The sequence below is a fragment of the Asterias rubens genome, chromosome 10 (genome assembly GCF_902459465.1).
Source record: "Asterias rubens chromosome 10, eAstRub1.3, whole genome shotgun sequence".
NCBI lineage: Eukaryota > Metazoa > Echinodermata > Asteroidea > Forcipulatida > Asteriidae > Asterias > Asterias rubens.
Genome location: NC_047071.1, coordinates 1,623,627 through 1,637,374, shown reverse-complemented (window position 1 = coordinate 1,637,374; position 13,748 = coordinate 1,623,627). Strand labels below are relative to the sequence as shown.

General features: G+C 37.7%; 3 protein-coding genes across 10 annotated transcripts in view; 1 reads left to right on the top strand and 2 right to left on the bottom strand.

Annotated features, from left to right (window-relative positions):
- Positions 1–20: 20 nt before the first annotated feature.
- On the top strand, positions 21–7,298 carry LOC117295340 (RAB6A-GEF complex partner protein 2-like). The gene is made up of 9 exons (XM_033777933.1): positions 21–160; positions 905–1,065; positions 1,599–1,756; positions 2,456–2,539; positions 2,922–3,071; positions 3,466–3,606; positions 4,225–4,355; positions 4,906–5,083; positions 5,720–7,298. The coding sequence occupies exons 2-9, from the start codon at positions 950–952 to the stop codon at positions 5,947–5,949; spliced, it is 1,188 nt and encodes a 395-aa protein (XP_033633824.1). The 5' UTR covers positions 21–160; positions 905–949; the 3' UTR covers positions 5,950–7,298.
- A 639-nt stretch (positions 7,299–7,937) lies between these two features.
- LOC117295339 (28S ribosomal protein S36, mitochondrial-like) lies at positions 7,938–10,704 on the bottom strand. Its single transcript, XM_033777932.1, has 4 exons — positions 10,653–10,704; positions 10,096–10,150; positions 9,155–9,300; positions 7,938–8,089 (listed from the first exon to the last, which is right to left on the bottom strand). The coding sequence occupies exons 1-4, from the start codon at positions 10,677–10,679 to the stop codon at positions 8,066–8,068; spliced, it is 252 nt and encodes an 83-aa protein (XP_033633823.1). The 5' UTR covers positions 10,680–10,704; the 3' UTR covers positions 7,938–8,065.
- A 517-nt stretch (positions 10,705–11,221) lies between these two features.
- Positions 11,222–13,748, bottom strand: part of LOC117295337 — a 32,796-nt gene continuing 30,269 nt past the window's right edge. For all 8 annotated transcript variants that reach the window (XM_033777929.1, XM_033777924.1, XM_033777930.1 and 5 more), the window contains 3 exons: positions 13,494–13,628; positions 12,500–12,666; positions 11,222–11,976 (listed from right to left, as the gene is read on the bottom strand). In XM_033777929.1, coding sequence (XP_033633820.1) covers positions 12,530–12,666; positions 13,494–13,628 — 272 coding nt within the window. In that variant the 3' untranslated portion in view covers positions 11,222–11,976; positions 12,500–12,529. The remainder of the gene's footprint in view (positions 11,977–12,499; positions 12,667–13,493; positions 13,629–13,748) is intronic.

Genomic DNA, 13,748 nt, shown 5'->3' with positions numbered 1-13,748 from the left:
TCGAGCGAGTGAGTCGAGGCGAGACTCACATACGTGTTGACTGTGCTGTGGACTGGATGGAAGGAATGTGATCCCAAGCAAATGAGTTGAAAAAAAACCCTGTTTTCTACTTTTATTTTTAGACCTGTATACCTCGTACTCTACCCAGTGAGTTCAATCGGTAAGTAACAAGTACATGATTCGCTCAACTTGTGCAGAACTGTGCATTTTATTGGCAAGGAAGAATTGAAAATTGCTTTGAGTTTGATTGAATGTTGTAAATTCAATAATTCAATAACATTAACAATTCTAATTTGAAATTGAACTTTGTTTTATTAGATGAATTAAGTAACTCAATTTCATCTTATCTTTTTTATTTGAAGTAAGGAAACCATATATCTATCTGTGTCACAGGTTATACGGGCCCAGTTTAAAGCCTACCAGTCACACCACACCACACTCATTGATACAATGATAGTGTCTACTGTCTGTTGTATTGTAACTGTTGATACATGATGTGAAGCACTTGTAAACACTTGCTAATATATATGATAATAATTAACTTTTCATATGGTGCCACCACTTTTTCACTCATGTTTACAAAAAAAAGGGATATCTCATTAATAAGGTAAATTAGATACACTATTGTTTCATATCGAATGAAAAAGTGGTGGTGCCATACGGAAACTTTTTCACAGGTTTAACCACGGGGGAACAGTGAACCAAAATATGTGTTTGCATTGTTGTGGCTAGTGCCCAACTCACTTTTTGCAAAGAATTTTTTTTCAAGCAACAGTTTCTGCTAACTAAATAGCTTTACTAGGCCCTGATCGCTATGCTGAGATTGTTATAAATAATATCACAATTAGGAGCTTGAAGGATTTTGATTTTTTTCATACATTTCAAACTTATTTTCTATTCCCAGTTGTTGTAGGATAACTAACTAGTCGGCCAACCAGTCCGTGTGATCATGATTGACGTCAGTGCTAATTTAGTGAGAGGTGTCACTTTCCTGGCTGGGGAAGTGTTAGAGTGCAATGTCACATTCTCTTGTCCGGCAAACAGCTCTAATAGCACCAGCCCTGGGTGAGTATGCAGCGCTCTCCCTTAACAGTGGTCCGCTTGCCAAATGGTAGTTAGACACCTGAGGAGGACCAGTAAAAGTCTCTCCAAGTGGTTCAGCTGGCTAAAGTTCAGTATTGAGAAGCGTCCCTGTTTCATGTTAAAAGCACTTCGACTAGTGAAACAACTGGCGTGCTAGTGAAAAGACAAGATAGTTGCAAACTGGCCTAGCTGGCTAGTCATTGAAAAAAGTTTACATTAAACCATGCTGGGGGTATTTCACTTTAAGTTTAGTTGTGTCTACCCGAGTGGTATAGCCCACCGTACTCAACTTCTAGTGACTTGACAAGTTCCAGCAACTCGACAAGTTCTACATGTAGCTCAAAGCAGTACGGTTTGAGTTTTGGTCAAGACGGTTATGCTCTTCCTTGGGTAAGACGCATAATTGCTGCTCATCACCAACTGATTACAAAATCGGAGTATCACCCAATCTCAAAAAAAATCTTCCAAACACTCTTTTTAACAATTTCCTCGATTTGTTCTCCTTCTTTACACAGTGGTGTCCAATCCCTCGCTTGGGCAAGCGCCCAGCTTCATTGTCAATGTCACATCAGTGCGTCAAAGGTCATGTTGCCTAAAATACCAATCAGCGAAAAGTCGGAGGAACTGGAGTTACTGCAGAGTTCTGGCAACACAAGCTTTGCACCCAGTAGGGGTAGGTGCTTTGATGTTTTGGTTTTTAACTTTTTAACATTGACTGAATAAATTCTTATCTTATCTGTTTCAAGAGACATCACAGGTAATGTGGCCTATAGACCATGTGGCATGTCATGGCCGAGCGGTTAAGAGCACTGGATTCAAGCTCTAATGTTTGATCAGCAGAGTGCGGGTTCGAATCCCTGTCATGACACTTGCTACATAAAATTGGGGAGGTAGTGCTTTATGCTCTACCGGCCAGGTTTCGGACTGATGCTACCCATGCCTTTACATCCGTATGGACTGTAAAAGGGGTAACCCTGTTTCAGCCCTAGGAGTAGGTGGCAACTGCCTCTGGAAAAACAAAACAATTGTAGCCCACACCTTGAAGTGGCCTTCAGGCCTTGTGTGTCTGGCGACTTGCATAACAAAAAATAATGCTCCGGTGATCACTCAAACCCTATTACTTTTGCTGCACTTGGTTAGTGTGAAAACACCTGTATTAATGGACTGCCAAGCAAAACTCAACACTGGGGGAACTCACTTATGGGGGGAAATATAAACAATATAACAAAGTACTACAAACTCTACAAACATACAAGCTTTTCTACACCTGCCTCACAATCTTTCGCCAAACTGGCTCTTTCCACAAAGTTTCCATAGTGAGACTACTGTAGAGACAAAACTCAAGAATCCTCGGTGATTTTATTTTTGTCAGGAGAGAAGGGGAACTGCATCCTGTCAACAGAGCCCAAGATACTCTTCTGCGATCTGAACCTTAAACCTGGAGAAAGAAAAACATGTGAGTCAAAGGAAAATTTGATGCAAGTTGATTCTGTCTTGATATACACCCGTACGCTCCTCTCCAACAAGCGGTCCTGCCCGAAGGTCTACAACCAAAGGGTTATGGCATGTACCGGGTAAAAATAGGGTATAAATGTGAGACAACCATGTGGGTAAACTCTGTCTCTGTGGGATCCCTGAAGTTCCACGCCTGCAAATAATGAATAAGTTTGGAGTTATGCTGATTTCAGCCATTTCTGTACGCTTTTGGTTTAATTTCTCTTGAACAATATTTCAAGTTGTCTAGATTGTTTCCGGAAGGAGCGGGTAAAGATGCTCAGATAAGTTGTTTTAAAAAAAAATTGACTTTTTCAATAATTATTTTCTGTAAACCTTTGCAGTCCTTTACCATGAGACAATCCCGAATGATGCACCCCCATCCTACAGAGGGCAGGCTGTGAAGTACTCCTACAAGGTCACCATCGGCACGCAGCGAGTTAACTGCCCCATCAGGCTTCTCAGAGTACCATTCAGAGTTCTCTTCCTGTACGGTGAGTGAAGATGTTCGAGAGCAAAACACGATCAAGTATAGACCGTATTGAATATGATTTCACCATTCAAATATCTGACCTACAAAATGGCGTCTGTGCGCATGTGCGTGCGTGTGTGCGTGCATGTGCCGTAAAAATCAAACTGGGAATGTTGCGTGCTGCGTGCCCAAGCTACCCTGGCTCTCAGAAGGCTTTTTCAAACATGCAGGTACCTATTTATACCCCACGTAAAGAGAAGCAATTGTAAAGCATCTTGCTCAAGGACACAAGTGCAATGACTGAGATTCGAACCCACACTCCGATGACTTAACCACCAGAACATGAATTTGATGCTCTTAGCCACTGTCATGACATTCGAATTCGTTCTGAACAGTTTTCCTTTCTGACTTTTCAGGTTTGGGTGACACCAGTTTGCCCGAGCAGGAAGACACGACAGCATCCAGTAATCCGTTCCTGGCCGAGGAGAGAACTCAGAACACCTTTCTTGATCTTGCCACCCAGGTTCTCAACACAGTCACCTCAAGGAAAAACCCAAGTAGGAAAAGTTCACTTTTTAGTACACACCCAACAGCACAATGAGCGCCATTAACATGATGGATAGGAAACAAGAAGAAATGTTCAGTTTCACATGCGGGAGGAAAACTCATGCAATCAGTTAGGGACTGAAAACCCAATCCACATGCAAGGGGTCTGAGATTGGATTCGATTCGAGTCCACAGAGGTGAAAGGCAGCCAACCTAATTCCCAGTAGGAAATAGGAAATTGAGAATGAAAAAAAAAAGAAGTATTACTGACCAAAATTAAATAAAGACTTTACAGGAAGAATACCTTTTGGAAGAGTAAATGTATTCTAATCTTCTGTTTTGCAATAAAAATACCAAACAATCAACGTGTGAACAGTTATTCAAAGCGGTAACGCTTCTCGCAGTCAAATTTTGGCAGCAATTGTGTTATCTTTTTACATACCCATGTTACTTCGAAGAGAAACGATTCTCAAAATTCTTGATACTATCAAACGCTGCTGAAGGGCTCTAACCAAAGGTTTTTATTGCCTTCAATTTAAAGAGTGATCACCCAACTTATTACCGTCCCTTAAATCTATTTAGAGAAATCAAGTATTGTTTTGATTTGTAACTGAATCCGTTTCCGACAGATTCCTACAACATTAAGAACGCTGATGGTACTGTGGCCAGATTTTGTCTCTTCAAGCCGGCATACAAACTGGGAGAAGACATCATTGGAACCATCGAGTTCCCTCCGAGCTGCACGGTACCCTGTGTACAGGTAGGTACGAGGAACCAGTGATGCTCTATGGGCAGTTTGTTTTAGTACAACAGGCTGCAGGGTTTCAAAGGTCTAGCAAGCCAAGAATCAGGGATATGATGTCTTTCTTTTAACCGGATTTAACAAAATTTCCCCCCCCAAAAAAAAAGAAAAATTAAAAAAAAATCAAAACAAAACCCCAAACCAACTCCAAAAATAAAAATGCATGCATAAATTTTTACCAATCTTTATAATTAAGATCAAATTCATAAAAACATGAAGATAAAACCATACAGAATGCCCCAGATTGCAGAGTCATCAACGACAAATGTATGTAAGCTAGCTTCATGCTCGCAAGCTTTCACGCCTTGCTCTCACAGTTCAGGCTTTTTTCCAACCGACTGTCTTATCCATCAAGAAAGTATTTGTGCCTCTTTTCAACCCTTAGGACGGAGAGTGTAATTATGTGATAATAATAAGCAGTTCTTGTATAGCGCAAAATACAATAAGGTCTCTACGCACTTCTGTAATTAAAAAGATGGGTTTTAAATGTATTTGTATTTTTCTACAGTATTCGGTGGTTCTTCAGTGTGAGGAGCACATAGCGGAGGAATGTAGGCGCAAACCCCACCAGGGCGTGTCAATGTCATCCCACGGTCGGCACCAGGAATTCTGCCTCCACATGAGCAAGTCGCACATGGTCTTGCCAATTCCACTGCACGTCACCCCTGGCTTTATTACGGACATCGGTAAGACAAGGATTGCCAGAGAGTGTCTCTCATAAAAATATCCGAGAGGAGACTTAGGAAATCTTTTACTAGTATAGTATCTTGCCTGCCAGGAAGTGCACTGGAATGTTCCAAGTCTTATGACAATGACTAGAGCAAGCTCGAAATGTTGAGATTAATTAAGAACTCACTCTGCAGCAGTGAAGTTAAAAACAAGAACTTCCCTCGATCTAAAGCGACCTACCTTCTGTCCAGGTAGTGGTTAATAAAGCAGGACAGTTCTTTTTAGAATAGAGAAATCTCCAGAATTTCACAAAATTTACACTGCGGCAGTTGAACATGTATATCTCAGACATGCAACTTGCTTATTGCCAAAAAAGAGGAAATGGCTGAGCACACTTAACTTTTGTACAGTGGTTTTTCAGTTTTTTATGGCACTGTTTTGAAAAGTAAAGGAGGAAATCGGCTGATCAACTGAAAAGTTGTATGCAAGATATAATAATAGCAAGACAAGTTCCCTAAAGAACATAGTAGACCCAGCAAGTACATGTAGTTTTACACATTAACCAAATATACAAGTTCAAAATCACTCTGTTTGTGAACGATTGTCCCATAAACCAACCCTTTCTAAAATATCCTTCATCTTTCTTTTTTTAGTTTGCCTGAAATGGAGGCTTCACTTCGAGTTCATCACCGCCAAGGATCCATCACCAGAACATGTGATCCCAGCAGACCAATCAGAGATTGCCATGTGGCAGGGTCCCAACTCCCTGAGCGTGGATACGCTGGTCTGGAATCTGCCCATTAAGATCCTGCCAACGAACCCCATGAATGCGTCAACGAGAACCGCGCTGGCGACAAGAACGCCCACATCTCTAACTGTGTGAGGGGCCTCTCTTTCTCCCTCTATGGATGTTTTGAGTAGCTTCTGGATGAAGGGAGTGTCTAGAAAATAGGAATTATCTAGTTGGATTGAATAAGTATTCCAACGAGTGCTCATGGACATGGCACAATGTCATGGCTCTGCTTACTGACGAATTTCTGTGCTAGCTGTGTAAGTGAGGAATGTCCAGTAACGTGCAGTATGCATGTGTGCACAAGCCAAAAGTAATCACAGAATTCCCTGCTTTTGCAAGCGCCGATTCTAAGATTTCCTTTAATAAAAAAGTAATTAGTTTGCTTTCTATTTAGACCAACACATCTAGCTCTATTACATTAGTAAGACAAAGAAAACCTAGACATTGCATGAGGATTATTGTGTACAGTTATTTTACCCAGATATCATGACCAAAATCCCAGTGAAAGAAACAAACAATTTCTGTCCATTTAATTATTGTAAGTTTCTTTTTCAAAACAATGTTTTATTTTACAATACATGTACATGTACTCATATTTTTTAAAGATTTAACATAAACACTTTGCTTAGGTATTAATTAAATTATTTGTACAATAAAACGGTATATTAATTAGCAAAACAATACATTTCCTGTGACTCGCTTTTGTCAGTCTATATGTATAAATACTAGGGACTGTGCGTTGTTCGATGACTATTTTACTGGGTTTTTAATTGAAAACAAAAGAGAAAGTTTTTTAACCAGTTGAAACAGTATTGAGGGATCCTTTCCTTGGGCGAGAAAAGCAAGCGTAATTACAAAATCGACAACATTTTTGCAACAATGCTGTTACAGAGAAAATCCAACTGATAACCACAGCTTAAAAAAAGCTCAATAACAATGCAAAAAAATCAAACGCATGCAGCAAGCAATTGCACTGTGTATGATTGAGATACTACTGGTCAAATGAAGGTGTTCCTCAAGGTTTCTCATCTCACTATTAACACTAAGGGGATTAATTCAACCATGGTGCAAGGAACACACCAACTCGGTCAGTACCCATTTCATACACCTCGATTAAGAGAAGCAATTTACGGTCAAGTAAGTATCTTGACTGCACTTCAAAGCCACCCTCCAAAAACGGGCATAACTTGACTCTGTTAGACAGCTCAGCCCCTGATACGCCAATAGAATGGCAACAACATGAGAGTTGTTGAGCAACACTCGGATATTCTCAAACTTAGCATAGTGCAGTGCACAAATGGTTAGTGTGAAAGATTGGCATGGTGTGAAAAATTAATCCGACTTAAGTGCACAATGATTCAGTCACTATAGACGATGTGACCTGTGACATCACATGTTTACAAAAGAGCCACTGAGCCTGGACTTCCTGCAGGCATGATTTGTACACAGCTCAATGGAAGAAATCATAAAATCTTATATTTTATGGAGATTGCACTGTCTAGTTCTTATCAACTTTTGATATGATGAAAGGGGGCACATCTCAAAACTTGTCCATCTTTTCTTTCATAACTCTTGGTTTTATGTGGAAATTATGACACAAAATGTCAACTTTCCCATAGGACCAGTGTAGTATCTTGCCTGCCAGAATGCTCAAAGAATGTACAAGGTCACACTTATTGTGAACAAGGTTCACATGGTCTATAGTTTAACTGGCAACAGGGCCCAATTCCATAGAGCTGCTTTTAAAAGCACAACAAAGTTATGCTAGCCAGAAAAAGATTTGCACCATCTGTGACTTTATCCTGCTTATTTTTACTTAGCAGAAAATTTTCAAGCAATATTTTTTATGCCTCAGCAGCTCTGCCAAACTGCATCCTAATGAGAAAATTTCTCATGGACAAAGGCAGCGAGGTATCAAAACTTACGTCTGTCTTTTATTAAGCAACAAATAAAAAATAAAAATAATACTAATATTGCATTGTTGCGATTACTTGTCTTCAAGTGAAGAAGCTCAGACCTGGCCACAATTTCATAAAGCTGTTTAGCAGAAAATACTGCTTAACCAAATATATTTGCAAACTGGGCCCGTCATTTCCTTTCCCTCAAACTACGCCATCCTGGGTTGAATACTGGTTGTGTTGCGCATACTGACTGCTGATAAGTAAGAGATGATGAAGTAGGTATATGAAACACCTCGATGTTGAAACTAATATAGCTCAGACCCTCCACTCTGTAACAAGAAACAAGAAAACAAATGCTAAACAAATTTCCTGAGAACTTGCTTGGTAGTGTGGAAAATGCTTAAACGACAACACGTCAAAATACCCAGTTCTGTGTTGCATTCACTTTGTGGACATTCCTTTAGTACTTGCACATAGGGCAGGATCCATTAAACTTTTCAGGCCTTTTTTATAACAACTTCTCAGATTTTTTCCACAGAACAACAAATCTGAAAACAGACTATAGCGGTGCTCAAATATCTCAGAATTTGTACTGAACTGGGATTTTATTTACAAGACCAAAATCAAAATGAGAAGAGACTAGAATCTAATTGAGAACATGGTTTTTCCGTCTTAAAGACAGTGGACACTATTGGTAATTGTCAAAGACTAGTCTTCACAGTTGGTGTTCCTCAATATAGGCATAAAATAACAAACCTGTGAAAATTTGAGTTCAATCGGTCGTCGAAGTTGCGAGATAATAATGAAAGAAACAAACACCCTTGTCATACGAAGTTGTGTGCTTTCTGATGCTTGATTTCGAGACCTCAAATTCTAAACTTGAGATCTCAAAATCAAATTACTTGAAAATTACTTCTTTCTCAAAAACTATGTCACTTCAGAGGGAGCTGTTTCTCACAATGTTTTAACCTATCAACCTCTCCCCATTACTCGTAATCAAGAAAGGTTTTATTATGATAATTATTTTGAGTAATTATAGTGTCCACTGCATTTTACTGTTTCATTTGAAAAGAACACTAGAAGAAAATTAATCTCTTCTGTTTAATGGGCATACTCAGCAGTATTGAAAGTCATTTGTGAGACTCAGATTCAACATTTGAACATCATTTGTTAGAGACAAAGATGTTGAAAAAAAAAAACACCCAAAAAACAAGACCACCAGACTTGTCCGGTCTTGAGTTTACTGGCCCAACACTGAAATCACTGGCCTTTGACAAGTGTGTAAAAATTTGAGGTCTTTGTAGAAGGAAGAATATCATGCCTGCTATGTGTCACCGCTAATTTCTCAGGTTATTGAAAAGAGATCATACGCCATGTTTATTACTGAGACTTACATTAATACAGTCCATCTCTTCTATTGACATTGGTAACCTCTTGTACTTTGTTGGGAGACTCGTGAAGTCGATACCTTCCCCTCGTCTTGTGCTGACCTTTGAGGTACTGGAATTAGATTGAGCCTTGGAAGATGATATTGCCGGCCCTGAACAATGAGAAATGTCAATACCCAATAATAAATAACAGGTGATTTTTTAGGCATGGCGTGAGCTCTTGATCTATATTTATTGGTTTGCGGTAACACCATCATGTGTATATCTACGCACTTGCTGGATTTATTATGTTCTTTTGAACCAAACCTACACAGCAAAGTAATAATAGTAATAAAACGTCCATTTATATTACGCAGTAACCTATATAAATATACTCTACGCCATTACAAGGAATACAAAAATTGCAGAGAAAAAATGAAAAACAAATACACAAACAGAGCAAGAATGAATTAAATGGGTGAAGTAAACAAATGGGTTTTTAAATTAGATTTAAATAAATTAAGTGAAGAAGACTGTCTAATGCAAGGTGGGAGATTGTTCTAGAGATTTGGAGTGGCGTATAGAAATGCCTGATCACCTAATGTAGTAGATATACACATGGTCATGGTCTTACTGCAAACTATTCCTAGAACGATGCGGTTTCGTTCCGCTATCGTCTCCCGTAACAACATACGGGAGACGATAGCATAGTTCTAGGAGTAACTGCAAACCAAATACACAAAATTTACATTTCTACAAATTTACAGGATCAACTTGATTTTAAAACCATATTTCTCTTGTTTGAAAATGTTCAACTTAGTTTTAAAACATTCAGCAAAACGACAACAAATAGTAATAGATGTTAAAGATAAAGAATATTAATTTTTGGTTTTTACCCATACACCGCTGTGTGTTAGCACGTCTTAGTACTCAGTACTTTCCCAAATAGTAAGTCAATAAACACGTACCTGGTGTTGCTTTGGAAAAGCGGAATTTGATGAGTGGTACGTGGGGTCGCACCCTCTGAAAGAAACAAGAACATTTAAATGTTAAAAAAGTTAATATTACCACCATAAAAATAAAGGGGTGAAAAAAACAAAAACAAAACCCCAAACATCACATTATTATGATTACTTAAAAATTCAATAACTAAGAAAACAATTCAAAGCTCTGCAATATTTGCCTCTAAGGTACCATGAAAGTAAAACCTAATAGGTATTTCTCATTATTATTCTTAAACAAACTTAGCCATGGATAAAGTGTCGGCAATACACGTACTCCCATTAAAACATCGTTGTGAAATTTAAAGACCGACATCTTTTGTGTTAGCGGATCCCCGGACGTGCTAAAATTTAAAAAACGTTAATCGTTGATAATGATTGTTAACAAGAGGTACCACTACAGCATTCCAAAACCTAAAATATTAATCCCTTAATCTGCAAGTATTAAGCTACTCATACATTTCAATTGTACAAAAATATACCTTCCATAAAAGGAAGAATATTGCAATGATTTCTAAGCTTACCTGGATGACAACACGGGCGGCCGACATGATGACTGCTGGAGGTCAAAGGTTGTACCCGTGATCCTCTGCGCGAAAACAAACTAAGTTTGGGGGGGGGCGGTGTATAGGAGTGCTTTCTGTGCATTAAAACACAATTTCAATATTTTCAGCTTACTTTCAAGAATTTGCCAATCAATTCTCAGAAAAAACGAAAAGTTTCCGAGAAGAATATAGTTTGAGGTGTTTTTGCTCATTTAGGGGGGTTGCAGAGAATTTGTGGAGAAATTGGTAGTGCAGAAACATTTTTAGTGCGTTCTTCGCAGTCGTTGAACTTGCCATTGGTTGATCACTGGCCATTGATCTAAACAAGGATTGATTACAGAGGGTCATGTTAAATACCTAACATAAATAAAGCAGCCTTTGGTTTTTCTAGGGTAAATTGTAGATTATTTTTTCAGTTTTCCGTTAACAAGACAAAATCTACCGAATCAACCGAGCTAAAGGCACACCCCGGAAAACCGTTTTACATCAAACCCGATCAACAAATGTAGTAAAAAAACATCTCTTAATATATTAATCAAAACTCCTGATAAGTTCAACATTACTTTATTTCATTTCATTTATTAATTTCACAAGTAAAAATTGCAAGTGATAAAAGAACAATAAAGAAAACACACACAGAAAGCAGTTCTAAAGAAGGTTTTTATTACTACCTGGTGTTCATGTCCTGGGCCCAAATTCATAAAGCTGTTTAGCAGAAAATGGAAGACATTTTGGATGGTAACCAGAAATTTCTTAAGCAAAACTTTTCTGTGCTTCAGGTTTTATAAAAATTGGGCCCTGTTATTAACATTGTTAAACACTAATTTATAGCATATAAGGATAATTATTTTTTCAATCGGTAATTAGTTTTACCCTGAAAGCTCACTTAAAGTTCACATTAGTACAAATATTCAGTAGAAATTTTAATAACAAAATTAATTTTGTTATTACAAACTAAAGGCTTCAATGAATTTACTATTCTATGAAAACTCCTGTTGTAAAATTGTCCTCCCTCTCAAGCCCCCTTCCCCAAACCAAATCACAGCACTTGTCCATACATTATTTTTACTTTAAAAAAAAATATTATAAAAAACTAGTAGACAAGACTTAAAGGTTTAAACCCAGCCCCCTACATTTTACTGTTTACTACATCACACATGTGGCATCATGGCAAATGACTCTATATTTTTATTATAAAAAAGTACAGTTAACGCTTATTATAAGTACAGCTGTTTCTTATTGAAGCAAAACGTCTCTATGGTAACATTTCAAACATCGTTGGTGAGACATCTCATCTGATCATCTGAAGAAGAAAAATAAAGTTACCATACATTTAAAAAAATAATTAGGTGAACTCACTTCACTTGTATTTAAAAAAAAAAAATCAAAAGCCCTTTCACATTACTAAGAGAATTCCCTGGTTAAAAAAAAAGAGAACAAAAAAGAGGGAATTTGAGGAAATTTTCCTGGAAAAATTAACAATCAGTTTTGCCAACTCCGGGTTATCCCGAGTTTTAACCTGGGTAGGAAATACAACTGCTAAAAGGTCAACCAAATATTTCATGGGAATGGCAGGTGCAAAAGGCACTATGAAACTTTAAAATGAGTTGAATGAGTTTAACTTAAAGGCACTGGGCACTAATTTTTCTTTATACTCAAAATAATTGTTAACATAAAAAACTTACTTGGTAACGAGCAATGGAGAGCTTTTGATAGTATACAAAATTGTGAGAAACGGCTCCCTCTGAAGTAACACATCTTTTGAGAAAGAAGTAATTTCTCAAGCTAAATAAGTAATTAAGCTTTCTGCTCGATCAGCATTTTACCTCATGATTGTTTTCACTGCGGGTTCAGGTTTATAAATCGACAGACGCTGTCTGGTCTCGGCCATGACATGTGTAGGTTCCTCCATCAACGGCCGCATCGTAATCTCTGATACTCAAACGAGTGACGGAGGAAGAGATTTCAACTGAGCTTACTCGTGCTGGTGGACCTAACAAAGAAACAAAACAAAAACAATTGCATTTTGATTTTTAAAAAGTAGACCTGCACATTATAGTTGGTATACCTTTAACCCTTTGGTGCACAAGGTGTCAAATTAGACTTTTAAAAACAGTAGTAACTTAAGAACTACAACCCCCAAATAGACTGCATTCAGTTTTGTTTAACTTAGTTATTTTCTTCTTGCAGTCCGGCTTACCCAAAGTTCCTTTATGCATTGTTTGGGGCAAACTTGCATTGAAGGGTCTATGTACTTTTTGTAGGGAAAAAAAACACAATGTCTAAAAATTTACACTAAATTTACATAGTTTGAAGATAATGATAGTAGAAAGCTTCCCTGAAAATATTACTTGCTGAGTTGGTATAGTTTTTGAAAAATACGTAAAACAATGTCATGAAAATAATTTTCGTCTCACAGTGATCATATGAGACAAAAATTATTTTAACATGTAAAAACGTACTTTCATGACATCGTTTTACTCATTTCTCAAAAACTACAGCACCTCAACAACTAATATGTCAAGGTACGCTTTCTACTATCATTATCCTTAAGTTTAATGTAAATCTGTGGACATTGTGTTTTGGGTTACAAAAAGTACCAAAATCCTTTAAAAAACAAAATCATATTAAATAATCCTGTGTTTTATATTCAAAGAGTCAAAGCACAATAAGTAAACCAAAGTTGACTTTCATCATGCTTGATTTGATTATCCTAAACAAGGCTATAAGCCACCTTGGTGAGAGTTATCTTGTATTCCTTTACTTGTTGTGACTAACTATCACCCCAGTACACTGAAAGGTTGTCTTCTTCATATTTACCTGCAATTTCTAAGCCGTCGGGGCCAGACCACTTGGGTTGGAGTTCGGGAAGAAGGTTGTAGGTACACTCAACGTATGTTTCAACACCATCTTCTGATGCTTCGCCATATATTTCTCCAATTTCAACCTCTTTCACTGAAAGAAGAAAAAAAAAAATAAAAAATATATAGATAAATTAACATGCGGATGAATTAGGCTGTTCGAATCAAGGATTGTGTTATTAATATTATCATGTTTATTATTAATTTTAGTTTT